At 46.5% G+C, this 27,932-nt stretch overlaps 1 protein-coding gene and 1 long non-coding RNA gene across 4 annotated transcripts in view; one reads left to right on the forward strand and one right to left on the reverse strand.

Moving 5' to 3' along the window:
• Positions 1-1,310: 1,310 nt before the first annotated feature.
• On the reverse strand, positions 1,311-27,889 carry LOC135181453 (uncharacterized). 2 transcript variants are annotated; one of them, XR_010304882.1, is made up of 3 exons: positions 27,675-27,889; positions 25,014-25,147; positions 1,311-1,582 (listed from the first exon to the last, which is right to left on the reverse strand). It is a non-coding gene; the product is annotated as an uncharacterized LOC135181453 (long non-coding RNA). The 2 variants fall into 2 exon arrangements; XR_010304881.1 differs by lacking the exon at positions 27,675-27,889 and adding an exon at positions 26,827-27,150.
• NECAB1 (N-terminal EF-hand calcium binding protein 1) overlaps positions 27,414-27,932 on the forward strand; it is a 45,515-nt gene continuing 44,996 nt past the window's right edge. For both annotated transcript variants that reach the window (XM_064154664.1, XM_064154665.1), the window contains exon 1: positions 27,414-27,560. In XM_064154664.1, coding sequence (XP_064010734.1) covers positions 27,519-27,560 — 42 coding nt within the window. In that variant the 5' untranslated portion in view covers positions 27,414-27,518. The remainder of the gene's footprint in view (positions 27,561-27,932) is intronic.

The raw sequence follows: 27,932 nt of genomic DNA on the forward strand, positions 1-27,932 counted from the left end.
AGAAAATATGGTTAAATAAGAGGTACAAACATTAAAAGTGCCCATAAAGCTCAATAAAATACATCCTTTGAAGAACACTAAGTCTTAGGGTGTTATTTTGCAGCTTGATTGATTCAGCAGCAACATATAGGGTTGGAAACTTTATTACTTTGTTTATAGTCTCAGCCTCCCAGTTAAGTGCCTTGCAGTCACGTTAAAAACCTGGAATGATTTGATGTACCCTCATAAAATTCATAATTCAGAAAATGAATGTTTATTTTCCTATACGTTTGTACATAAAAAAATGACTAATACAATGATTTTTAAAAGAAACGTTGCAAACAAAGCAGGGGTAAGGCATGGGAATAAAAATAAGAGTAGGCAATGTGCTGAAATATTTACACTGAAGGGGAGATTATGGGAGGGCCAACCGGAGCCTGGGCTGCAGCAAGAGAAGTGTGGACAGCAGGGCGAGGGAGGTGATTCTCCCCCTCTACTCTGCTCTGCTGAGACCCCACCTGCAGTGCTGCATCCAGTTCTGGAGCCCCCATTACAAGAAGGATGTGGAGGTGCTGCAGTGTGTCCAGAGAAGGGCCACGAGGATGCTCAGAGGGCTGCAGCAGTTCTGCTGTAAGGAGAGACTGAAAGAGTTGGGGCTGTGCAGTCTGCAGCAGAGGAGGCTCCCAGGGGACCTTCTTGTGGCCTTCCAGGATCTGAAAGGGGCCTACAAAAAAGCTGGGGAGGGACTTTTTAGGCTCTCAGGGAGTGACTGGGGGGAATGGAGCAAACCTGGATCAAAGTGGATATGAGGAGGAAGTTGTTCAGCATGAGAGTGGTGAGAGCCTGGAATGGGTTGCCCAGGGAGATGGCTGAGGCCCCATCCTTGGATGTGTTTAAGGCCAGGCTGGATGGGGCTCTGGGCAGCCTGCTTTAGGGTAGGGTGTCCCTGCCCATGGCAGGGGGGTTGGAACTAGCTGATCCTTGTGGTCCCTTCCAACCCTGACTGAGTCTATGATTCTGAGACATCACTCTAGCATTAGCTATTATATAGATAGTGACACACCTAAAACAAGTTCATTTCAGTAGAACTGAGGATTTATGGGGACTTGCATGATATTCTTTAGAGTGTCCTAGCCCAGAGGCAGCAATGCAAAAGTTAAGCTCATTCATCTTAAAGACTCACATGTGTTTCTTCCTTGCAAAAGGATATCCTTAGGTTGATAGAAGAAACTTCCTCCAATTTTTCATTCCATGAAATACCTGCTTTGTTGCCAAAGGACCACATTAGTCAGGGACTGATGGTATAATGCAGAGCAGCCTTAAGCTTGGAAGTCAAGAAATTGCTCATGAGGACTAGAGGAACATTGGAAGCCTTGGGAAATAAGTTATAGACCAGGGATCAAGTTTATTACATTTATAGTATCCTCCTGAATTGCAGAATGCAAAATGTAAACTGTGTAATTACTTACTTCTACCAGGACCACAGACTGGGAATTTTTATGCAACAGAATCCTTGAGGCAGTTGTTGAGAGCAGTAGCATTCAGCAGATGTGCTTTCAAAATGAATGTTGGATATCATGAAATAAGGTATGGTGAGCAAAGCCTGTCTGAGGAATAGAAAACTCAGTAATTTATTGAGGTTGTTTATGTGCAGATTTTTCTCCACCTAACTGTTACTCTAGTAAGAAGTGTATCTAAATACACATCATGCTCAGGGCACTTTTAATGGGAGGGGCTCAGGAAAATGGAAAACTTAATATATTCTTAGCATCTGTAGCTTTCAAGCAGTGGACTCTGATATTCTTCAACAAGCAATTGCATTCCTTTTGATAGATCTGCAACACCTTTTATCCAATCCCATATGTAAATCATAGAATGGATTAGGTTGGAAGGGACCTCAGAGACCACCTACTCCAACCTCCCTGCCATGGGCAGGGACATGTCTCAACTAGACTCAGCTGCTCAAGGCTGCATCCAACCTGGCCTTGAGCACCTCCAGGGAGGAGGCATCCACAACCTCCCTAGGCAGCCCATTCCAGAGCCTCACCACCCTCATACTGAAGAATACCTTCCTAAGATCCAGTCTAAACTTACTCTCCCTCAACTTCAAACCATTCCCCTTTGACCTGTTGCTAGACACTCTGATGAAAAGTCCTTATTTGGCTGAGATCCAGTCTAAACCTAATCTCCCTCAACTTCAAATCATTCTACTTTGTCCTGTTGCTAGACACTCTTATGAAAAGTCCTTATTTGGCCTTCCTATAGAATCCCTTCAGACACTGGAATGCTATAGCTATGTCCTTTATACATACACACACTCTTTTAAAGTATGCTAGACTAAGTTGCAAAGCAAAGACCATTGCCTTTTCCCCTCTTTCCATGGCAAGGGTACAGTCCTAGCAGGCTGTGGATGGAGGTCAGTTTCTCCTACTACTTTGGATGAGTAATTTTTGTAAAATTCCTTAACATTAAAGGTTAATCCAAGATCCAAGGATTCCATTTTAACAGCACAGTAATAGTTGACTGAGTTTTACCACTAGCCTTTATCAAACAGCTCTAAGGTTAGCTTCAAGTCAGCACTAAAGCAGAACTTTGTGTTTGTGGGTTGAATAAACAAACACTTATTTAAGTTTGCTGGTATAAAGCAGGCCACTGATCTCCATTACAGCAGCATAAGATCAGAGAGAAGCTCATGGATTTATTTTTTCATGTTGTCTTGAATCATAATTAGCTCATAGCTAAGTTGTAGCAGCTCTTTCCCATCTTTGTTGTTACTCCCTTATCTGAGAAACCACCATGTGGGAACTGCCTGCAGGCATTGAATGTAGCAGATTCTTATGCCTCTGTAGAATAGAACAGACTCTTAGAATTAACCAGGTTGGAAGAGACCTCCAAGATCATCCAGGCCAACTTAGCACCCAGCCCTGTCCAATCAACTAGACCATGGCATTACGTGCCTCATCCAGACTTTTTTTGAACACCTCCAGGGACAGCAACTCCACCACCTCCCTGGGCAGCCTGTTCCAATGGCAAATCACTCTCTTAGTCTCTCACATGAGGACTGAAAAAAATCCAGCTTCCAAAATCAATGGCAGAACCCTTGCCTCAGCATTACACTACATCAAGCACTCTTTCTGTAACAAAGCAGTTAGAGCAGCCTACAAGCTTACAGTCCTTGTTGTAGTACCTCTACTAAATATTATTTCTCAGTTTCCAGCTTGGCTAAGTGATGAGTTGCAACCCTTCTCTGAGGGAACATTCAGATTTGACATTAAACACTGGTGAAAACATACTTTCAAGCCTAAATTGTTATGGCCCTAGCCTCAGGCAAAAGAGTATCCTGACTAGAGGCCCCAGAAGTTAGAGTTCAGTAGGCAGCATGGCTCTCCTCTGTAGTGCAGTGTAAAGAGGCAGATTATGACAGGGTTTGGAAAACAGTTCTAAATCTCTTCTGATCTTACCTCTTATCTAGTAAGACTGCAAAGTGGAAGCCCCACTTCTTGCCTGCTTTGTCTGGGCTCTGGTGTCTGCACCATTATTCCAGGAGCTGAGATCAGGGACAGAATGTAGTTTCAAGAGCAGCAATCCATTAGGTTTGCTATAATGATTTTGCTAAAGGGTTTAAGTGTCCTCTTTCTTTTTGAGGCATTCAGTAGCCCTCAGCAGGCTTAGCAGGCACTCAGGAATTCAAAGAGGTACTCCAAATCAAGCAGCTCAGAAGGTAGATACAGAATACCAATAAATGAATGATCAGATGAGCAAGTGAGAGCTGATATGGCTTTAAAGGATGTTGATAGGAAACCACATGAGAAGCGCTGCAGGTTCTTTTCAGTCCTGTTCCCAGGCTTCCTATCTATGTTGTCCCCATCGCTGGGGCTACACTTGAGAAGTTGTTCTACCACCTGATGACCCCTCCCCAGCAGAGAAATGGATACAGGAAAAGGAGAAAAGCCCCACAGATTGAAATGAAAACAGATTTAATTAAATGGCCAGGTTGATAGCAGTGCCAGCACACAGTTACAAAGTTATACTCAGCCCAGCAGAAGCACAGCAGTCACAGCTGTCCTCATGAGCAGAGGAAGGAAGAGAAGCCCCAACAGGAAGCTGCCCCCTCCTTAGAAAACTTCTCCCTTTATCCTGGATGTGATGATGATGGTCTAGGATACACCTGTAGCCAACTGGAGTCAGCTGTCCTGGCTGACTCAGAACTGCTCATGGCCTGCAGCTCACAGCTGGACTGGGATTCTGCCCCAGCACCACCAGGACACTCCTCCAGTCACAAAAAGTGCTGTAAACCTAGAAATGTCTTTTAGTACTATTTAAATGGACTCATACAGGAGAAGGTACAAGAAACAGCGCAAAAGAACAGAATCTGTGCACAAAAGACCCTGCTCCCTCCTGCCCCAAACCACTCTATCCAAGGCAACCTCCATGCACCCTTTCTTTTCCTGCACTTGAGGGTAGCTTTTCCATAAGAAGGAGGAAGAACCTTGAATGCTGTAAGAGGGATCACACAGTAATTAAGATCAGTGTGTTTGCTAATTATGAGACCTGTCTACAGAGCAGATCTCTATAAGGCACACAGCTTAGGCAAGTAGGATTGCAGGCACGTGGCAATTTGGACTTTTGAAAGCAAACATTCCCAAATTGCACCTCTTACCAGCTTTGACAGAGCCAGAAGAGCTGTGCTAAAAATATTTGGATGTGTTGAAACTATTTATTCATTGGAGACTGACTTAAACTGCTTGCATTGATACCCAAAAGCAAGTGTTTGAATTGAAGTTATTCAGTAAACCTGCTTCAAATGGCATTGTTAGATAAAATCAGACAAAGGTTTCCAAACTCAGTCTTGCAAAGATACAGCAGCTCATGGGTTTTGCTGCTAGAAGTAGGTACTTTGGTCTGTCCTGTTCTGGCTGTATCCTGGGCAAAATTGTGCTTTCTGCACAGGAGCCCCCCCAAAAGAATATTGTAAACAGATGCATGCAGCATCATTGAACACACAGAGAAGTTGTGTGTGTCGCTGGTGGACAGGCTCAGGCAAAGACATCCACAAAACCTGAAAGCAGCCAGGGGGTTCCATTGGTGTGCTCTACAGCTCCTGTCTTCTTTAGCTCAGAACTTGACCTGGATTTAGAATTCGTGGAGGTGGCTGTTTGGGGTTTTCAGCCAGCTATACAGTTGCTGCTCAGCCTTTATTGGAGCAGTTACAATTTCAACAGCTTTCTTTCAACTGTCTGGCACTCCTGTACTTTGCATCCTCAAAACACTGTGTAAGCAATAAGTGTGGGACTTATTGTCTCCATCTGCCTCTCGAAGCACTTAAAATTACCTTTAGAAAATATGCATACCTTTAATCAAACACATTGTACATTTAAATGAATCTGTTCCAAAGTGCTTTCCGAGTCATCAGGCAAAGCAGGCAGGCTGCAAATTCAGCCATCCTCTTGGAAAATAAACAGCATATCAAAGATACCTCAGGAAGGAGGTGATCTGCTGGAAAGCAGTCCTGTGGAGAGGGACCTGGGGGTCCTGGTGGCTAACAAGTTAACCCTGGCACAGCAGTGTGCCCTTGTGGCCAAGAAGGCCAATGGCATCCTGGGGTGTATTAGGAGGAGTGTGTCCAGCAGATCAAGGGAGGTTCTCCTCCCCCTCTACTTTGCCCTGGTGAGATCTCATCTTGAATACTGTGATCAGTTTTGGGCTCCCCAGTTGAAGAGGGACAGGGATCTGCTGGAGAGGGTCCAGTGGAGGGCTGCAAGGATGATGAGGGGACAGGAGGGCATGGCTTATGAGGAGAGGCTGAGGGACTTGGGGCTTTTTAGTCTGGAGAAGAGAAGACTTAGAGGGCATCTGATAAATGTTTATAAGTATATGAGGGCTGGTCAGGAGGGGGGAGACAGGCTCTGCTCCTGGGATAGGACAAGGAGCAATGGGTGTAAATTGCAGCACAGGAGGTTCTACCTCAACACAAGGGGGAACTTCTTTACTGTGAGGGTCCCAGAGCACTGGAACAAGCTCCCCAGAGAGGTTGTGGAGTCTCCTTCTCTGGAGCCTTCCAAGGCCTGTCTGGATGTGTTCCTCTGTGATCTGTGTTAGATAGTATTGTCCTGCTCTGGCAGGGGTGTTAGACTCGATGATCTCCTTGGGTCCCTTCCAACCTCTAACATCCTGTGAGCCTGTGATCCTGTGAAGATATTCTCAGCCTCATAATTCAATCTTCCTCCATTATTCCTCCCAAAATAACAGAAATGATTATGTGAATCAAGTCCTAACTTAAGAGCATTTCTTCTTCCTCAAAAGAACACCTTACAAGCTTTCTCCAGCATTGGAGGAGCTATTTTTATCAAACCTCCATGCAGTGCTTACTTGCAGAAGAGTTAAGTTATACATAAAGGACAGCAATACCAAACCTAGGATTTGAAATCAGTTCCTTGCTCTCATTATACAGATTTAGGTTTATATTGAGTTCTTTTTCTCTCTTGAATAGTTTTAAGAGGACTACCATGTATATATATTTAAAGTAAGTTTGTGCAGCAGGAAAAGTTCCCACAATTTTCTTCCTGTTTTTCACATCTTTTTTTTTTTTAACCACACTCTGAAAGAACTTTCTCCATGTTGTTTGTATTCCTTCATGAAACAATAGCTTTTGTTAATATACAGACACCCTCACACTGCTCCACCTCTAGGAGTCATCGTGTCTGGTCCCAGTGGTAACCACGTCCTCCTTTACCCTCTGTTTCCAGCTGGTAACAGCAGGATGCTCCCCACTCTTGTCGTCCCTCCTGTCTACTTTCTGGCACTCTGCCTAGGACCCTGGAGTAGGAGGGGTGTATGATTTCCTCAGGCAGTTACAGCAGCTCCTTCAGGCATGCAGACCTCTTCAAATTAACTGCTCTGTACCCCTTAGCAGCTGTTGCTGCTTTATCACTTTACTGCCAGATGGGCAGCAGGCACCAGTCCTGAGCCATGACCAGCTGACATGCCATTCCATCCTTACAGCAGATTTGCTGTTGAATTCCTTACTGGAAACTGGATAGCCTAATCAGCTGTGTGTTTTACATTAAAATCTAGGCTCATTCTTCTTTCTGTGGGTTATTAATATTTTCCAATAGGAGAGGACTAATTTATAGCCAAGGGAAATACTGAAGCGTTGCTCTGTAGACTGCAGTGACAGGATATGGGGCAATGACTTCAAACTAGAGGAGAGTAGATTTAGATTGGATATTAGGAACAAGTTCTTTACCATAAGGGTAGTGGAACACTGGAACAGGTTGCCCAGGTTGGGGCCCCATCCCAGGAGATACTCAAGGTGAGGCTCAACAGGGCTCTGGGCAACCTGATCTAGTTGAGAATGTCCCTGCTGACTGCAGAGGGGGTTGGACTAGATAAGCTGTGGAGGTCCCTTTCAACCAAGATCATTCTAAGATTCTATGATTTTGTAATCAGTTCTGGGTGCAACTCCACACCACTCCATCACATGTACCTTAGAGTCTCAGGTATTCCTAATTTTCCTCTTTATGTACCAAGGTCTTCCAGATTAGTCTGACATAGAATCATAGAATTGGTTTGGCTGGAAAAAGACCTCTAAGATCATCAAGTCCAACCACTGACCTAACACCACCATGCCCACTAAACCATGTCCCACAGTGCCCTGGCTACATGTTTTTTGAACACTGTCAAGGATAGAGACTCCACCATCTCCCTTAGCAGCCTCTTCCAATGCCTGGCCACTCTTTCAGTAGAAACATCTTTCCTGATATCTAATCTAAACTTTTCCTGGTGCAGTTTGAGGCCATTTGGTATAAGGAAGGCTTTAAAAAAGGAAGTATTTGAAGAGCCAGAAGTGCAGGGCCAGCTGTCCACCTAACCTTAAATCTACTCATTATCTGAGCTCATTTCACTGAGGATGCAATCCTTATCCAACCACTTTGGCTGAGGTTTCTACTTTCTGTGCCCACGCTGACAGTGAGCATGACCAGACTGAGAATCACAAAATGTTAGAGGTTGGAAAAGACCTCCAGAGATCATCAAGTCCAATCTCTCTGCCAAAAGCAGGATCACCTAGGGTGGTCCACAAAGGAAAGCATCCATCTAGCAAGCTATACAAGAACATACATGTTTTGCTGTGAAATTGAAACATGTGAAATTGAAACTCTTCCAAACCTTCTATAAAATGCACCAAAAATGTCTACAAAATGACTGTTTGACAAGGAAAAGAAAGAAGATCAAAAGCATTCAAATGTGTTTGAAGTTGCCTTTGGCATTTAACACCTCGAGCAAATAGGTACAATGTGTGATGTCAACATTATCCTTCAGTACAAAAAGCAGATCAAGTTGCATTGCTAAACCCAGCAGATGTCCTTTCATGAGAGTTTCAAACATGCCATATGGTGTGTAGGAACTAAGAGGCTGTGTGGAGAAAGACCTTGGAGTGCTGGTGGACAGCAGGTTCTCCTTGGGACAGCAATGTACACCTGTAGCCAAGAGGGCCAGTGGCATCCTGGGGTGCATTAAGTGCGTCCAGCAGGTATAGGGAGGAATAAAAATACCATGCTTGCTTTGATGGTAAAATTATCTGTACAAGAAGGAAGTATCAGCTCTTTAATCACCTTCTTTTATGTTTCAACAGCTGTCAAACTCATCCTCTGATAAGCTTCAGTATTTAAAAGACCCAGTGACTTAAACTGCAAGGGATTTTGCTGATGGGCTGGGGTGCCAAACTCACCAGTTCTAAAGCTGGCTTTTCCAAACCAGTGCATGCAGCCCCATTCTGTATCTGGGCTCTCCCAGCACCAACTTCAGCTCCCATCTTCTACATGTAAGGATCCTTTCAAATTTTCTTTACCTGACCAAGAATGCCTTTATCATTTGAAATAAAGACAGAGATGCTAATTAATAGAAATAGTATAAAAGATGATAGAATCACAGAATCAACCAGGTTGGAAGAGACCTCCAAGATCATCCAGTCCAACCTAGCACCCAGCCCTAGCCAGTCAACCAGACCATGGCACTAAGTGCCTCATCCAGTCTTTTCCTGAACACCTCCAGGGCTGGTGACTCCACCACCTCCCTGGGCAGCCCATTCCAATGGCAAATCACTCTCTACACAAAGTACTTGCCAGTGGAACCTGAGGGAGGTTATTTGTGGAAGCCATGCACCAAGAACACCTCTGGTTGCTATTTCTGAAGTAGAGAATCAAAGGAAAACCTTGCCTGGCTGAAACCAGTACAGATGCCAAATAATTAGCCCATCTTGGAAAACTCTGCCAATAAGCAACACTCTCTGTTGTACTGCTGGTTTCTCATGTGACTTAGTAAAGTGAGCAGAGGGCAAGGGCCACTGGATGAAGGAGAGAGAAATTCTCCCACAAAAGGCAGCATGCAGTTGCCACCAGTTACCTGCAAATGCTATGTAATATGTAACAATGAACAATCAGCTGCCATCCTGATAATGAAAAGAGAATGGTTTAAACCTGTGGCTGCAGTGTCAGTGGAGATGTGCTAACTTCAGTGGAAATTTGTGCAAGTATCACCAGAGACTAATCAGACTCTTCTTCTCTATAGCTTTGCTTGAATTTGCTTATTCTGGGAACAAAGCAAAGCTTTAACTTCATTTGTTAAAACTGCCCAGGCAGCAGAACTATCCAGTATTTCCCTCAGTCTCATGCCCTGTTACTAAAGTTCCCCAGAATTAGCAGATTTCCAGGTGCAGAAGTTTCAACTGGTGACCCACAAGTGACTGTGGGTTGTAAGACTAACAACACAGTAACTACCTCTGATGTGGCCCAGTGATGTGGCCCACTGGGAGATACTTACCCCCTGACACCAGCATGCCTCTATGAGATGTCCTGAAGGGCCCCACATTAAAATGAAGACAACACAGCCAGGTCCAGTCATCACTCACAACATCAATGCACAACACTACAGATCTAGAGGTTGCCCAGGGAAGTAGTTGAGGCCCCATTCTTGGAGATGAATAAAGGTGGGCAACCTAATGTAGTTGAAGATGCCTGCTGACTGCAAAGGGGGTCAGACTAAATGACTTTTGGAGGTCTCTTCCAATCCAGACCATTCTATGATCCTAAAATCAGTATTGAATTTGCATCACTAATCTGCATCTCTCTTCAAAATCTTTTATTTCTCTGACAGCAGAGAAAAAATCTTGGATCAAAACCTCTATAAACTTACACCAAAAATTCTCCAATGGTAAATAAAATTATAACTAAATATATGAAAGACATCTACAGATTAAACATTCACTGCCTCGCTCATCTCTCATCACTGAGAGACGGCAGCACCGAATGGCAGAAGTTCATTGCTACACCTAAACTGAATGAGGCACTTGGGATGTATGAACTGAATATTCTCAATAACTGCAGATACTGCACATCAAAAGTTCAACTGACCTTATTTTGTAGGTGTTGAAAAGCCACCTGCATGTTCTGCTTCTCAACTGGGATCCCCAGAGCTACTGGTAGGAAGATTAGAAGTTAGCAACACTCATGGAACCTGTAGGCTGTGCTACGTCACTGGAGTTTTACCTGGATACCAGAGCCTGCTCTTACTGCCTGCACCTACACACTCCTCAGATTGCCTTTTTAGTTCTGGTAGGTTAAACTGTGCCTCTCTTGGGCACATCTCAAGAGATTAAGAGACTAAGAGGACTTGGCCTTTTCTGGAGAGGCCCAGAACAAAACCTGTTAAAAATACTTTTCCTGCAAGATTTTCTCTTAGCAAAATTTATGGGAGAATGGTGGTTACTACTTCATCAGCCTTCATTTCTGATCTTTACTGTTGTCTCCACTGAGACTCTCAAATTAATTCTGCTGTTACATCATTCCAATTCCTTTCAGTTGCTCAGCAATCAGAATTGATAGGAAAAACTCTGACTCTTTGAAAGTTGTGCTCATTCTGAACGAGAACAAAACCAAAACTGATTTCAGTCTCTTAAAACAAGTTTCTGGAGGAGATGCTTCTTCAGGAAGTCTAAAATGCATTGCCCTAAGAGAACTAATTAGTAATGAGCTTTGAGTCTCAAACATGACAGTTTATCCTGAAAAGGATCAAATTTAAGCACACTGCTACTGTTCAAATGCTTTTCAGTTCTTCATAGGATTTCATCAAAGGCATTTTTCACATGGTTCATTTTTCAGTGAAGCTTCATTTCCTGAAGGAGAAAATGTCCTACAGTACATTTCTTGCCTTCTAAATGTTATTGTGGCCGTTTAAGCTACATTTCTAGCTCAGACACAGGGGAGAGGTGAACATTCCAGGGATAGGCCATAGAATGGCAACAGTGGATCAGTTAATGTAATTTCACTGGAGCATCATGAGCTTTGTGTCTAGAAGCACAGCTTGGACCTTCCCCTTGCTGCTTCTGCTGCATCCACTGCTGTCTTCCCCCGCTGCTGTTTTGGCTGCTGCTGCTGCTTTTACTGCTTTGCTACTGCTTGACCCCTTCCCCACCCTCGTTAAGGTTATTATAGTTCTCCAGTAGTTTATTTTCTCCTTATACTGTTATATTTAAACAATCAGAAATGCAATTTCATTTTTTTCCCCCTGACTTTCCAAAAAAAATCCATGTTGTGGTTGAGTTTATTCTACCTGCAGAGGGATCCACCCTAACCCAGGACACTTATGCTTTGTTTTCTCTGCTTTATCCATCTGACAACTCAGTTATACAAACGCTGAAGACAGGCACTTGTACCACCACCACTGCTTTTCCTAGGTGTGAGTCTTTTACCCCACCTGCCAGCACAAAAGTGTATTACAAGACAGACATTGCAGCTCTGTGTATATGGCATTTCATGGTTTGAAGACCACAGTATCACAGTATCATCAGGGTTGGAAGAGACCTCACAGATCATCAAGTCCAACCCTTTACCACAGAGCTCAAGGCCAGACCATGGCACCAAGTGCCACGTCCAGTCCTGCCTTGAACAGCTCCAGGGACGGCGACTCCACCACCTCCCCGGGCAGCCCATTCCAGTGTCCAATGACTCTCTCAGGGAAGAACTTTCTCCTCACCTCCAGCCTAAATCTCCCCTGGCGCAGCCTGAGGCTGTGTCCTCTCGTTCTGGTGCTGGCCACCTGAGAGAAGAGAGCAACCTCCTCCTGGCCACAACCTCCCCTCAGGTAGTTGTAGACAGCAATAAGGTCTCCCCTGAGCCTCCTCTTCTCCAGGCTAACCAATCCCAGCTCCCTCAGCCTCTCCTCGTAGGGCTGTGCTCAAGGCCTCTCCCCAGCCTCGTCGCCCTTCTCTGGACATGCTCAAGCATCTCAATGTCCCTCCTAAACTGGGGGGCCCAGAACTGAACACAGCACTCAAGGTGAGGTCTAACCAGTGCAGAGTACAGGGGCAGAATGACCTCCCTGCTCCTGCTGGCCACACCATTCCTGATGCAGGCCAGGATGCCACTGGCTCTCTTGGCCACCTGGGCACACTGCTGGCTCATGTTCAGGCAGGTATCAATCAGCACCCCCAGATCCCTCTCTGTCTGGCTGCTCTCCAGCCACTCCGACTCCAGCCTGTATCTCTGCATGGGGTTGTTGTGGTCTAAGGGTTAAATACTGACACCAAGCCATGCTAGTAAACGCTGTAAATCTGCGGTGCACCCCAGCTTTAAATCTGGTTTTACATGTTGGAAGTGAGTGCTAATCTAAATGAGGCCCTTCTGGTTTGTTTTAAGAGGTGATCAGGGAGAAATGGATAGATTAGGAAAAGAAGCTTAAACAAAATAATTAGAGGGAGGAGTAAGGCTTGGAGTTGCCAAATACACAAACAGTATCTCCACAGGAAAAAGCTTTCCACCAAAGGGATGTACTTGGGGCATGGCAAAAAAATGATTTGGTTCTCTTGAGGTTAATAGGGAATTAGAAAGAGGATGGAGTTGCATTGCTGACCTGTTGTGTAATTTCCCTGTCTGCTCCTACAAATGAAGCTGGTGGAGATTTGCTTTAGCTGGACTTCGATTTTCCCAAAGACAGGGTAAAGAACAAGGCTAAAATGAGTTGATGCTAAGGATCTGTGGTTGGGAAACCATCAGAGGTAACCACTGATAACTATTTGCCAGACCGGTTTTGGTGGATTTGGACCCAACATCTGTTCTCAAGGGCAGGAAGAAAACAACCAAAAAGAAATGCAAACCAAATACCAGCAGAAGGATCAAGGCTTATTTACCAGAGATTAGGGATATTTATTACTGAGCACACATATGGAAGTCTGACCTTTGGCATGAAGATAAGATTAGAGTGTGTGCACCCTGCAGACAGCGCAGCCGTCCTGCTGCAGCAGGGCTTTGGGAGTGGCTGGAGTACAGCAGGCTTACAGAGTGGAGACCAATGTAGTCAGGGCATGTGCCACTTGGGCAGCAAGTAATGCTGCTGTCTTCAGCAGGAGGAGAGAGTGCACATCCTCTTTGCAACTCTGGCAATTCAGTGAGACTGTAAGATCTGGGCACAGCCTCTCCTGCAAGCCCAGGGTCTTAATCTGCTGTGGACTCATCTTTGCCCTTACTCTAGATCCAGAGTTAGCAGAGGAGTTATTTCCAGGCTTTCACAGACAGTGATGATGTTCTTTTGCTGAGGGCTGCTCTAGTGGCTTTAAAATGTCATAGATAACACTTTATGTCCTTTTTAAGTGAGACCCACCTGATAACCACTTACGTTTACCATGTAACTACCTGTGCCTCATTATTGACCAAAAAATGCAAAGATTCCACCAGAACCACACACAAGGAACAAGATGCACAGCAGAGGCCATGAAAGGACAGATTATATACACCTCTCTGATGCCAGCTAGCCTTAAATTCAGTTTGGATGTTCCTGTGGTACATGCCACCTCCCAGGCAGGCTTCTGGTTTCCACGTCTGTTTGCTGAGCAAGGAGGCAGAGTAGTAAGGACTAGGATGGTGCATGCAATGCTTCCCAGAGCCCAAAGCAGCAAGGTTTGTGATGTCCAATGATAGGACAAAGGGCAACAGGTGCAAGCTGGAGCACAGGAGGTTCCATGTGAACATAAGGAAAAACTTTTTTCACTGTAAGAGTGACAGAGCCCTGGAGCAGGCTGTCCAGAGAGGCTGTGGAATCATCCTCTCTGGAGATATTCAAAACCTGCCTGGACGTGTTCCTCTGTGACCTGCCCTAGGTGATCCTGCTCTGACAGGGGTGTTGGACTTAGGTGATCTGTAGAGGTCCCTTCCAAACCCTAATATTCCATAATTCCATGAAGGAAGCTGGCATAGGGATAACACAACTGCAGAGGCAACTGAAGAGAGAGACTGCTCTGGACAAAGGCCCTGGGGCTGTGAGGGTCCTTTCTGAGGGTCATAAATGTAACTGATTACCCACTGCCTTAAAATTCAACAGAAAGCTTTGTCTGCCAGCTATATTTTAGTATGATTATTCAACAAGGCTTATTTTCCATTCACCAGTTACAAAGCTAGTGAAACAGAAGTACTGCTAAGAGAAAGAAGCTGTCAAGAAGCCCTGTACTTCCACAAAGACCTTCAACATTTAAGGAAATAGGTGATACATAACTTCTGAAACAAAATGGATTATACACCAGTATTATCTTTTTTATTATTTACTGCATGAACACAGAGAGCAAGGATGAAATTGCCAGGCTTGCTATTCTGCCTAAACCAGGCTCAAGTTAGAATCATAGAATCAGTCAGGGTTGGAAGGGACCATAAGGAGCAGCCAGTTCCAACCCCCTTGCCATGGGCAGGGACACCTACCCTAGATCAGGCTGGCCAGAGCCTCATCCAGCCTGGCCTTAAACACCTCCAGCCATGAGGCCTCAACCACCTCCCTGGGCAACCCATTCCAGGCTCTCACCACTGTCATGCTCAACAACTTCCTCCTCACCTCCACTCTGAATCTCCCCATCTCCAGCTTTGCTCCATTCCCCCAGTCCTGTCACTCTGAATCTCCCCACCTCCAGCTTTGCTCCATTCCCCCTATTCCTGTCACTCTGAATCTCCCCACCTCCAGCTTTGCTCCATTCCCCCTAGTCCTGTCACTCTGAGTCTCCCCATCTCCAGCTTTGCTCCATTCCCCCTAGTCCTGTCACTCTGAGTCTCCCCATCTCCAGCTTTGATTCCATGACAAGAGATGTCAGCTGGGATCCTATGCATACTTCAAACTGAAAAGATAAAAGGACACAAATACAGCTGTCATACATCTCCAGGAGCTTTCTCATTCAGACAAGAGTTTCAGAGATGAAATTCCCTCAGTCAAGAAACTGCCTAAGAATACTCACATTGACAAATCAAATGCTGAGTAAAGACAGATGAAGAAAAGATGAAATCTGGCACTTTCATCATAGGATCATAGGATGTTTGGGGTTGGAAGGGACCCAAAGAGAGCATCGAGTCCAACCCCCCTGCCAGAGCAGGACAATCCTATCTAACACAGATCACAGAGGAACACATCCAGCCAGGCCTTGAAAGGCTCCAGAGAAGGAGACTTTGTGCATTGTCCCCATCATAGAATTTCTTTTTATATTCACCAGAATTAAAGCTCCCCTCTCATAAACTTTTCTGATGATTTGGTCACTTCCTACCTTGAGAAACAGAATTCGGAGCCAATGGCTTTAAGTTATTAAAGACTTTTAAGTTCTTAAAGGCTTAAAGTTATTAAAGATCCAGTTAAACACAGTCTTAGGGAGGGAAGAAGAGCATCCAGCAGATGGTGCTGGCTTCTGCAGGCAGTGCCCAAGCTGGGGAGAACACACCCTACGTAAGCACTTGCCCAGCTTTAATGTGTGGTTTGTAGAAATTGATAGCCTATCAGTAGGTGTCTTAGGTCATCCTCTTGTTAACTGCTTTCATGGTTTAATCAAATACATGACAAATGCTTCTAACCCTTGTTAACTCCCAAATTCTGACCTGTGGGAAAGGCTTAGCGTGGGCAGCGCTCCTGGTGCAGATAAGAGGTTGTGTGCTTCTGATTCCCACTGCTCTCATTTAGCCTGTTCATGTCCTTTCAGTATGGGACATTTAAATGCAAAATGGAGGGAAAGAAAAGAATGTAAGGTGGGAATCAGGTATGACTGGCAAACTTCTTCCCATGCACCACAGCGTTCTAAAGACTAAACAAAACTCCTGAGCGCCATGCAGAGGGGAATGGGAGAGAAGCTTTGCACAGCTTTCAACCTCTTGTTTTAATGACTTGGTGGGTGAGATTCAGAATTTCTAAAGCAATTAGATTCAGAAACTCACTGGGAATGACAAAAGCAATAAAACAAAGAAATTGCCTTCTTTAAATTGCCTTCATGCTGTTTCATCAGAGAACAGTTCTGGATTCTTAGTTACAGAATCATAGAATCAGTCAGGGTTGGAAGGGACTCAAGGATCATCTAGTTCCAACCTCCATGCCATGGGCAGGGACACCCTATCCTAGAGCATCCTGGCCAGAGCCTCATCCAGCCTGGCCTTAAATGCCTTCAGGGATGGGACCTCAACCACCTCCCTGGGCAACCCATTCCAGCCTCTCACCACTCTCATGCTCAACAACTTCCTCCTCATGTCCACTCTGAATCTCCCCACCTCCTGCTTTGCTCCATTCCCCCTAGACCTGATAGCCTAAAAAGTCCCTCCCCAGCTTTTTTGTAATCTCCTTTCAGATCCTGGAGGTCAACTGGGAGCCTTCTCTTCTCCAGACTGAACAGTCCCAACTCTTTCAGTCTGTCCTCATAGCAGAGCTGCTGCAGCCCTCTGAGCATCCTCGTAGCCCTTCTCTGGACATGCTCCAGCATCTCCACATGCCTCTTGTAATAGTACTTAGAATTAATACAGGCACCACCTTTATACTTCAAAATATAAATTAGAGATTTATAAACTCCCATTTCTAAAAAAAGGAAGCAAGCTTCCTTCTATATCTTGAGGGAGAGCAATCTGAGTATTTTTCAATATCATTTAATTTGTTAGGAAAGGATTCTTTCCAGTGAGGGTGGCAACACACTAGAACAGGTTGCCCAGGGTGGTTGTGGCTGCTCACTCCTTGGAGGTGTTCAAGGCCAGGTTGGATGAGGCCTTGAGCAACCTGTTCTAGTGGGAGATGACCCTACCTATGGTAGGAGGTTGGAACTGGCTGAGCTTTGAGGTCATTTCCAACCTAAACCATTCTACGAATGTTTTACAGCTTCTGCTAAATGCATTACTCACGAGCACGTTTGATGATTTGCTTGTTTAGTGCTGAGCAAACACTTTAATGTATAAAGTTAGAAATAAAATTCAAATATTATTATTATTCTATTCAACCAGGTCTGGCTGAGAGCCAGAAGAGGACATGTTTGCTGAAAAAAAAAAATGCTGTTCTAGCACTTTAATTAGGAGTGACTGAAGAAAATTCCCTAAGGCTTTTGGCTAGACAGTATTAGGCGGCAGTGTGAAAACTAAAGTCTAAATTGAAGAAGGAACACTCCTCTCATGGCAGATGAGAGCTCAGAGAGCAGGGCATGCCTGCAGCCTAGGTCATTCTGCTCAAAAGGTGAACAAAAAATGTGGGTTTCATACACTGTTTACAGTAAAAGTGCAACAGATGAGAAGAGAAAAGTAAGAGATCCCTGAGAGTTAATGCTAGAGTGGACTATTTGGTCAGGCATTGGAGCAGGCTGCCCAGGGAGGTGGTGGAGTCACTGTCCCTGGTGGTTTTCCAGAAATGTGGCACTTGAGGACATGGTTTAGGGGCCATGGTGGTGTAAGGTCAATAGTTGGACTCAATGATCTTAGAGGGTTTTTCCAACCAAAATGCTTCCATGATTCTATTTCAAATAAAAAATGTGAGAGAGTCAGTGCTGGGCCCACTGGAGGCAGAGCATTTGCTTTTGTGGCTGCAGGACAGCCCATGGCTGTACTAAGCAGCCCAACTGGGACAGGGAGAGCTCCAGTTCTAGAACCTTCTGTGAGTGATGTTTCTATCTACTAATCCAGAACAGGCTGTGGCAGAACAGTGTGGCCAGTAGGACAAGGGAGGTTATTCTGCCCCTGTACTCAGCACTGGTCAGGCCACACCTTGAGTGCTGTGTCCAGTTCTGGGCTCCTCAATTCAAGAGAGAGGTTGAGGTGATGGAAGGTGTCAAGAGAAGGGTGACAAAGCTGGTGAGGGGCCTGGAACAGAGTCCTGTGAGGAGAGGCTGAAGGAGCTGGGGGTGTGCAGCCTGCAGAAGAGGAGGCTCAGGGCAGACTTAATTGCTGTCTACAACTACCTGAAGGGAGGTTGTAGCCAGGTGGGGTTGGGCTCTGCTGCCAGGCAAAAAGCAACAGAACAAGGGGACAGTCTCAAGTTGTGCCAGGGGAAGCATAGGCTGGATGTTGTTAGGAAGCTGTTGGCAGAGAGAGTGATTGGCATTGGAATGGGCTGCCCAGGGAGGTGGTGGAGTCACCATCCCTGGAGGTGTTCAAGCAAAGCCTGGATGAGGCACTTAGTGCCATGGTCTAGTTGACTGGATAGGGCTGGGTGCTAGTTTGGACTGGATGATCTTGGAGGTCTCTTCCAACCTGGTTGATTCTATGATTTCCTAAGGCTGTAGCTTGTGCTGTAGCCCAGCTTTTAATGTCTCACTTCCAGGACCATGATATTTGTATTTAATTGTACTCACACTGATCCTCAGGAATGTATAAGTGTGAGTGACCAAAAGGAAACCACTAAAGCAAGTATAATAATGAGGCTTGTGGGAACTCTGATTTCTAATTTGAAACACTGCACCTCTATTACAATTTTAGCTCACAGAGGTTAATAGAAAATGAGATCAAAGGCAGCATGTATTTACCAGTGGTAGATCATGCCAAACTAAGCTTCTTTGATGTGTAAAAGATCTGAATAGGAAATGCAGATCTCATCTATCTGGACTTCAGGAAAACATTTAATGTGCTGCCTCTTGAGAGTGTAACTGTTAGATGAATGATAAAGGAACTCATAAAAGAACCATAAAAGTTCATGAGGTTTGGAACAGAGCAGATGACAATCTGATTCTATGCTAAGGAAAATTACTGTGCTGGAAAGAGGTTTGCAGGAGAGATCCTCATGGATTTGTGGTGGGTTTAGTCACCTTCTGTAACACTGCTTATGTGGGAACAGAGTGAGGAAGAATAATGACAGCCAGATTGTGACCTTGGTTCTCACTAGCAGCTGCTAACTCATCTCAGAAGGGATAGATAACGGACACCTCGTTAATAAGGAAAGCAAGGCATGGTTTATGCTGATTGAGTGGGTTGTCCTTGACTAATTATGCTAATGTGTAGGCATGTGCTTTAAGCCCTGAGGGTATATATTGAGAGTTGAAATGATCAGTAAATGTCTCTGATATAATTCACATTGAATAGTCTGGAGCCCAGGGAGGTGGTGGAGTCACCGTTCATGGAGGTGTTCAAGAAAAGACTGGATGAGGCACTCAGTGCCATGGTCTGGTTGACTGGATAGGGCTGGGGGATAGGTTGGACTGGATGATCTTGGAGGTCTCTTCCAACCTGGTTGATTCTATGATTCTGTGATCACATTGATCTGTGGAGCAAGCTAAACAGATTTCTGCAACACACTCCTCTTCCAACCACGCATATTCCTGAGGTATTTTCTTTACTAGATGCTCCAAGGATGCTCATAAAACAAATACAACCCTGCCCTAGATGCTGAGCTGCATCATCCAGCTGGTGGGTGCCCATGCCACGGGTGTCCCTTCTCTTGGAATCATAGAATCAGTCAGGGTTGGAAGGGACCACAAGGACCTCCTAGTTCCAACCCCCATGCCGTGGCCAGGGACACCCTACCCTAGAGCAGGCTGGCCACAGCCTCCTATCAAGCCAAGCCTTAAACACCTCCAGGGAGGAGGCCTCAACCACTGCCCTGGGCAACCCATTCCAAAGTCTCACCACTCTCATGCTGAACAACTTAATCCTCACCTGGGCTGCAACCCAGCAAGCACAGATAGTGATGCCTCCCACTTTTCCTCAAGCATGGACACTATCAGAAGGGTTCCATAGGGGCATGCAAGTATGACAACACCTTCTGGACTCATTCCCAATTGATAGTGCTGCCAGCTTATCTTTCAGCTGGTAAAAAAAAAAACAGGTCCTGTGTTGGGTGGCATCAAATAAGGAACACAGAAAGATTGCTTTCATTTGTGACCTTAAAGTGTTATTTTTAACTGAAACTGCAGATGTGACAAAGCAGAAGACTGCAATGTCATTCTCAAGGAACCAGAGGCCTTTATGGCATGGAGTCACAGTAGTGTGATAAGTGTCCATCAAATGTGTGTCCTTTGGACATACAATGAGATTTGTGTTACAGATTGGGAGGGAATTCATCACTCTGGGGGGATGATGGTCCAGGGATTTATTTTCAAAGGAACAAAGGTACCTAGAAAGTGTTGTCTGAACTACTTCTAGGAAAGAGGAGAAGAACATAATGACATTTTCCTTGCAAGGAAGGCACCCAGAAGGTGGCAGAAACCCCTGTCCTTTGCTTTGAAAAGGAGAAGCAAACATAAACCAGTGGAGAGAAGGCAGACATGATGAGGGAACTGATAGGTTCTTTTAATAAGAGAAACATCAAAGAGCTTAACTTAGTCCTGCAAAACCCAGGCTGAAACAAAAAGCAATTATTCTCTGTAAAGCTATCAAGACCAAACCTCAGGGAAAGAAAAGGATTTTTTAGCTGGCACAGCTAGACATGAGAATCATAAATTTGTTCAGGCTGGAAAACAGGAACAAAAAGACTATCAGGGAGTAGAGTTGTCTACTAGTAGAAGCAAATAAAAGCATAGGCAATTTAGGACAATAGCTAATCAACATGTGGAAGTACCACCTTGAACACTGCCATCCTGCAGCAGGAAAAAAGAAACCATAAGGAATTTGTGTTTTGCAGCTGGACATAAAGAAGAGGCCCAAGGGATGCCAAATTGCCTGGCAGAAAGCAAAATCACCTCTTCTCTCTGTGGGAGAGACTGCTCTTTAAGCACAGGTTATTAATGCTGGGATTAAAAGGCCAGTTTTACATCAGAAAAAGCAGTTTCTTTGCTCTGGAAAACTGGAATCAGATCTACCTAGCCCTTGTAAACCCATCTCCTGCTGCTCCTAAAAGCAAGGAGCAAAATGAATGGCAACAAGAGCAACATGCCCACAAAAAGTAGCTTCAACCAGCATCTGACCCACAGCAGGTTATAGAATCATAGAATGGCTAACATTGGGAGGCACCTTAGTGGTCATATACTCCAACCTCCCTGCCATGGGCAAGGATACCTCACAGCTAGATAAATCTTCTGCTTTTTTGGAAACACAAGATCTTATGGAAAAGAATCATAGAATCCACCAGGTTGGAAGAGACCTCCAAGAACATCCAGTCCAACCTAGCACCCAGCCCTAGGCAGTCAACCAGACCATGGCACTAAGTGCCTCATCCAGGCTTTTCTTCAACACCTCCAGGGATGATGACTCCACCACCTCCCTGGGCAGCCCATTCCAATGCCAATCACTCTCTCTGCCAACAACTTCCTCCTAACATCCAGCGTAGACCTGCCCTGCCACGACTTGAGACTGTGTCCCCTTCTTCTGTTGCTGGTTGCCTGGCAGCAGAGCCCAACCCCACCTGGCTACAGCCTCCCTTCAGGTAGTTGTAGACAGCAAAGTCACCCAAAAGAAGAGGTTCACAGATTTTTGCTGTGGGTTGCTAATACTCTAGGTAGGACATGCATGCATTTTGAAAGTGAAAAGACCCCCCTGGACATCAGCACAATGAGAGCTTGTGCTCGTCCACCAATCAAGGAGCTTTAGGGTTGGGCATGTATCACAGTACCACAGTATCGTCAGGGTTGGAAGAGACCTCACAGATCATCAAGTCCAACCCTTTACCACAGAGCTCAAGGCTAGACCATGGCACCAAGTGAGGCATCTTCTGCTCACAGAATACTTGGGCTGTTACTTAGGGGGTGCCATTTGTTCCATGCTACTTTGTCTGTGGCTGATGGCAAAAGGATGCACTTCTGATTACTTTCCAAGCTACAAAACATTACAGGCTTTGTGCAGACCACAAGATGGCACAGCTGTCGTGGCTATATAGAACTGGCTGAGGGAGCCTGACCTGAGCACATGAAGAATAAACATTAACATAGCAGCTAATAGAAGGGATTATTTAATTAGGGATGAGAGGGGAGCGAAAAAATATCCTGTTCCAATGAAAAAGCTCTTATTTCTGATTGAAGGGCAATGTCCTCTGAGCCTATGAACAGATAATGAAGAAATCTTTTACTTACAATGATCTGGTCAGGCCACACCTTGAGTCCTGTGTCCAGTTCTGGGCCTCACAGTTCCAGAGAGATGTTGAGATGCTGGAAGGTGTCCAGAGAAGGGCGATGAAGCTGGTGAGGGGCCTGGAGCACAGCCCTGTGAGGAGAGGCTGAGGGAGCTGGGGGTGTGCAGCCTGCAGCAGAGGAGGCTCAGGGCAGACCTCATTGCTGTCTGCAACTACCTGAAGGGAGGCTGTAGCCAGGTGGGGTTGGTCTCTTCTTGCAGGCAAGCAGCAACAGAACAAGGGGACACAGTCTCAAGTTGTGCCAGGGGAGGTCTAGGCTGGATGTTAGGAGGAAGTTGTTGGCAGAGAGAGTGATTGGCATTGGAATGGGCTGCCCAGGGAGGTGGTGGAGTCACCATCCCTGGAGGTGTTGAAGCAAAGCCTGGCTGAGGCACTTAGTGCCATGGTCTGGTTGACTAGCTAGGGCTAGGTGCTAGGTTGGACTGGTTGTTCTTGGAGGTCTCTTCCAACCTGGCTGATTCTATGATTCAATGATCAACTGCTTATATATTTACAGCCTCTTCCACCCCCAACATTTCAAAGCAGAAAGGACTTTTGAACTAGTTTTGTCTGAGGTGCAACAGCAATTCATGGCTTCAGATTCTTTTTTTTTTACCCAGCCAAGTGTTACAATAATTATGGAATAGTCTGTGGGGTTTTTTTGGTGATCTATCTTTTTTTTTTCTATGATGGAAAATGCTTTGACACCAACAAACCCTCTCTATCCTACAGACAATTCCATTTGCAACCACTTTCGCTCTCTGAGTAGCACAAGAGTTTGAGAACAGTCCCTAATTAGCTGTCAGGTAGCACTGACCTTTTGAAAACAGTCTTTTCATGAAACAGCCCACAGGGCAATGAATGCACTCTGTGAGGCAGTAATGGCAATAATATGGATTTATGGGATTTGGATTCACTGCTCTGTATGACCTGGAAAACATTATCATAGGATCACAGGATGTTAGGGGTTGGAAGGGACCCAAGGAGATCAGTGAGCCCAACCCCCCTGCCAGAGCAGGACAATCCTAACACAGCTCACAGAGGAACACATCCAGACAGGCCTTGGAAGGCTCCAGAGAAGGAGACTCCACAACCTCTCTGGGGAGCCTGTGCCAGTGCTCTGTGACCCTTAGAGTAAAGAAGTTCCCCCTTGTGTTGAGGCAGAACCTCTTGTGCTGCAACTTACACCCGTAAGTTATGGAAGTTTAACCCCATCATGACTCTGGCAGCATATCACAGGAACTGGACAGTATAGATTTGTTGATCAGTCCTGGGACCAGTCTTGTTCAACATCTTTGTTGGTGCTGTGGACAGAGGCATTGAGTGCAGCCTCAGCAAGTTTGCTGATGACACCAAGCTGTGTGGTGCAGCAGACAGGCTGAAGGGAAGGGATCCATAGAGAAGGACCTGCATATGCTGGAGAGGTGGGCACAAGCCAACCTCATGAGGTTTAACAAGACCAAGTGCAAGGTTCTGCATCTGGGTGGAGGCAATCCCAAGCACAAATCCAGGCTGGGCAGTGAGTGGCTGGAGAGCAGCCCTGAGGAGCGGTACTTGAGGGTGCTGGTGGACAAGAAGCTCAACAGGAGCCAGCAGTGTGCACTTGCAGCCCAGAAAGCCAACCAGAGCCTGGGCTGCATCAGGAGAAGTGTGGCCAGTAGAGCCAGGGAGGTGATTCTCTCCCTCTACTCTGCTCCACTGAGACCCCACCTGGAGTACTGCATCCAGTTCCGGAGCCTCCAATACAAGAGGGATGTGGAGATGCTGGAGTGTGTCCAGAAAAGACAAACTTTAAATACCCATAGTGAATGTTAAGACTAATCAAAGGCAAAGCTTCTGCTACTTCAACAGAAGTCTTAATTATGAGATAGTCATTATTGAATATAGTTAAATAATTGTTGAAAGGCTGAGACAGTTGGGGTTGTTCAGCCTGGAGAAGAGAAGGCTGTAGGGAGACCTTCTAGTGGCTGTCTATTACTGGAAGTGGCCTACAAAAAATCTCAAGAGGGACTTTTTACAAGGTTTTGTAGTGACAGGACAAGGAGCAATGGTTTTAAACTACACAGGGGTAGACTTACATTGAACATTAGGAAGACATTCTTTACTATGAGGGTGGTGCAACACTGGAACAGATAGGCCAGGGTGGTGGTGGAGTCTCCTCAGGCTTGATGGGGCTTTAAGCAACCTGATCTAGTTAGGGATGTTCCTGCTGCAGTGAGCTAGACAAGATGACCTCTAGAGGTCCCTTCCAACCCTGTGCAGTCTAGGATTCAGTAAGTTTAATACAAAAACAGCTAACTGTTGTTGGCTTTATGACAGTTAACCAAAACAAGCCCCTTTGCAGCCTCAAGATTTTCTTTATTGTTACACATCCTTTGTGCTCCTGAGACAACCTTTAGACTTGGTTTCTTATTTTCCCTATTAAGAAACACCTTCCTACATTCCCATTGTAAAAAGCAGGTTTATTACATCTAAGCCTCTCAGAACAAGCTGCCTGGGGATGTGGTTGAGGTTCTGTCTCTCGCAACATTCACCATCAGACTGGATGTGACCTTGTGCAGCCTGCTCTAGTTGGAGCTGTCCCTGCTGACTGCAGGGGGGTTGTACAAGATGCCCTCCAAGGATCCCTTCTGACCCAATGCAATCTGTGAATCTCTGAATTATTAAAAAGCAAAAGTAGTCTGGGATGATTTTTCCATCTCATTTTCAAGCCATCTTTAGGAAAGGAGATAAAAATATCTCACCTTGTAAAACGCCTTGGTTTTCCTTTTGGACAGTTCTCTCTCCTTAGGTTTCCTTCTGAAGTGTGGAATGGGAGGTGGAAGAAGCAGGAATATCCACACACAGCAAGTCCCACCACAGCAGAGGCTTTTCACATCTGAAGATGTTTTAATGAAGTCAGAACATCACTGTAGGAGCTGTTATGAAATAGATATAACCTATACTAGTATAGATGACAAGGGAGGTTATTCTTCCCCTGTACTCAGCATCAGTCAGGCCACACCTTGAATACTGTGTCCAGGTCTGGGCTCCTCCATTGCAGAGAGATGTTGAGGTGCTGAAAGGTGTCCACAAGAGGGCGACAAAGCTGTGAGGGGCCTGGAGCACAGCCCTGTGAGGAGAGGCTGAGGGAGCTGGGGGTGTGCAGCCTGCAGCAGAGGAGGCTCAGGGCAGAGCTCATTGCTGTCTACAACTACCTGAAGGGAGGCTGTAGCCAGGTGGGGTTGGGCTCTTCTGCCAGGCAACCAGCAACAGAACAAGGGGACACAGTCTCAAGTTGTGCTGGAGGAGGTCTAGGCTGGATGTTAGGAGGAAGTTGTTGTCAGAGAGAGTGATTGGCATTGGAATGGGCTGCCCAGGGAGGTGATGGAGTCACTGTCCCTGGAGGTGTTGAAGCAAAGCCTGGCTGAGGCACTTGGTGCTATGGTCTGGTTGGTTGGCTAGGACTGGGTGCTAGGTTAGACTGGTTGTTCTTGGAGGTCTCTTCCAACCTGGTTGATTCTATGATTCTATAATAATGCAATACTATAACATATAATATAATACAAAATTAAGATGGAAAAAGAGAATATTATAGAAGGATATTCACTGGTGGTGTGTGGTGACAGGAAAGATCCCCTTGCACAGTGTTCAGTGGCCAAGAACCTCTTGCCACATGTCTGAAATAACACCATGGGGTTGTTCCTCATAGCTGCTCTCTTCCAGCGAGGCCACTTTGAAGGATACGTAGAATCACAGAATGCATCAGGTTGGAAGGGACTCTTGAGGGTCATCCTGTCCAGACCCCCTGCATTGAGGAGGGATGTCTTTAACTAGATCAAGTTCTCAGGGCCCCATCAAGTTTGGCCTTCAATGTCTCCAGGGATGGAGCCACAACCAACTTCCTGGGTAACCTGTTCCAAAACTTTGCCACACTCATTGTGAGGAACTTCTCCTAATGCCCAGCTTAGACTTACCCAGCTCTACACAGAATCATAGAATCAACCAGGTTGGAAGAGACCGCCAAGATCATCCAGTCCAACCTAGCACCCAGCCCTAGCCAGTCAACCAGACCATGGCACTAAGTGCCTCAGACAGGCTTTGCTTCAACACCTCCAGGGACGGTGCCTCCACCACCTCCCTGGGCAGCCCATTCCAATGCCAATCACTCTCTCTGCCAACAACTTCCTCCTAACATCCAGCCTGTACCTCCCCTGGCACAACTTGAGACTGTGTCCCCTTGTTCTGTTGCTGGTTGCCTGGCAGAAGAGACCAACCCCCACCTGGCTACAGCCTCCCTTCAGGTAGTTGCAGACAGCAATGAGCTCTGCCCTGAGCCTCCTCTTCTGCAGGCTGCACATCCCCAGCTCCCTCAGCCTCTCCTCATAGGGTTTGTGTTCCAGGCCCCTCACAGCTTTGTCGCCCTCTTGTGGACACCTTTCAGCACTTCAACATCTCTCTGCAATGGAGGAGCCCAGACCTGGACACAGCACTCAAGATGTGGCCTGAGCAGTGCTGAGTGCATGACACTTAAAACCTTCTTTTCAAGCCTGTGTGCTTCTGCAGAGCCCAGCTTACCGTGGTGTGAAAGCACAGCCGTGCCCCAGCACCCCTCCGCTCTGCAGACTCCAAGCACGTTCAGCGACTGTATCGGAGGCAAAAGTAGCCAAAACGATGATGAAAACTTGCCCCGACCGGTTGCAAGAACCGAGCTGCTATGCTGAAGCGAAAGCAGCGCTAGCCACGGAGGCGCCACAGCTGCAAGCAGGCGGCGGCGCGGGCCGGGACACGCTGGTCCCCCAGCCCCACGGAGGGGCTCAGCGCTCGCCTCTCTGCCAGCCCCACGGAGGGGCTCAGCGCTCGCCTCTCTGCCAGCCCCACGGAGGGGCTCAGCGCTCGCCTCTCTGCCAGCCCCACGGCGGGCTCAGCGCTCGCCTCTCTGCCAGCCCCATAGAGGGGCTCAGCGCTCGCCTCTCTGCCAGCCCCACGGAGGGCTCAGCGCTCGCCTCTCTGCCAGCCCCATAGAGGGGCTCAGCGCTCGCCTCTCCGCCAGCCCCACGGAGGGCTCAGCGCTCGCCTCTCTGCCAGCCTCCCGGGCGCCGCCGCTGCAGAGCCGGGCGAGGCGGGGCGGGGCGGGGCGTGCGGCTCGGCCCCCCGGCACAGCAGCCACCCCCGGGGCTGCAGGGGCGGTCCTGCCGCACCCCCCCGACCACCGCCGCCGCTGTCCCGGCCCCGCCGCCGCTGCCGGTGTTGGCGGCTGCGGCGGACGGATGGCGGCGGAGCTGGGAGCGGGGATGCGCATCTTCCGCGATGTGAGTACGCGGTACCCTGGCCGAGAATATCCCTGCCAGCGCAGGCAGCGAGTGCAAGCGGCAGGGCAGGGAGAGACTCCCCCGTCCCCCTCACCTTTTTCTTTCATCACTTACCCTTTTCCCTGCTTGGGGTCGTGGTTTGGTTTTTTGTTTGGTTGTTCGTTTTTCACCGTCCCCTTGTCCCCCTCTCCTTAATCTTTAATTTCCTTTCCTCTCCCCACCCCGAAGCGGCGATTTCGCTTTTGGGGTGGAAGTAAATGAAGTCCAGCAAAGCTATAGGTCACCCTCTTTCCTTTCTCCCCTTCCTTCCCTCCCTCCGTCCGAGTGTTTTTACCCTTTGAATGCTAACGTAAGGAATGAGTTTGCTTGCGA

This window comes from Pogoniulus pusillus, chromosome 14, assembly GCF_015220805.1.
Source record: "Pogoniulus pusillus isolate bPogPus1 chromosome 14, bPogPus1.pri, whole genome shotgun sequence".
Lineage (NCBI taxonomy): Eukaryota > Metazoa > Chordata > Aves > Piciformes > Lybiidae > Pogoniulus > Pogoniulus pusillus.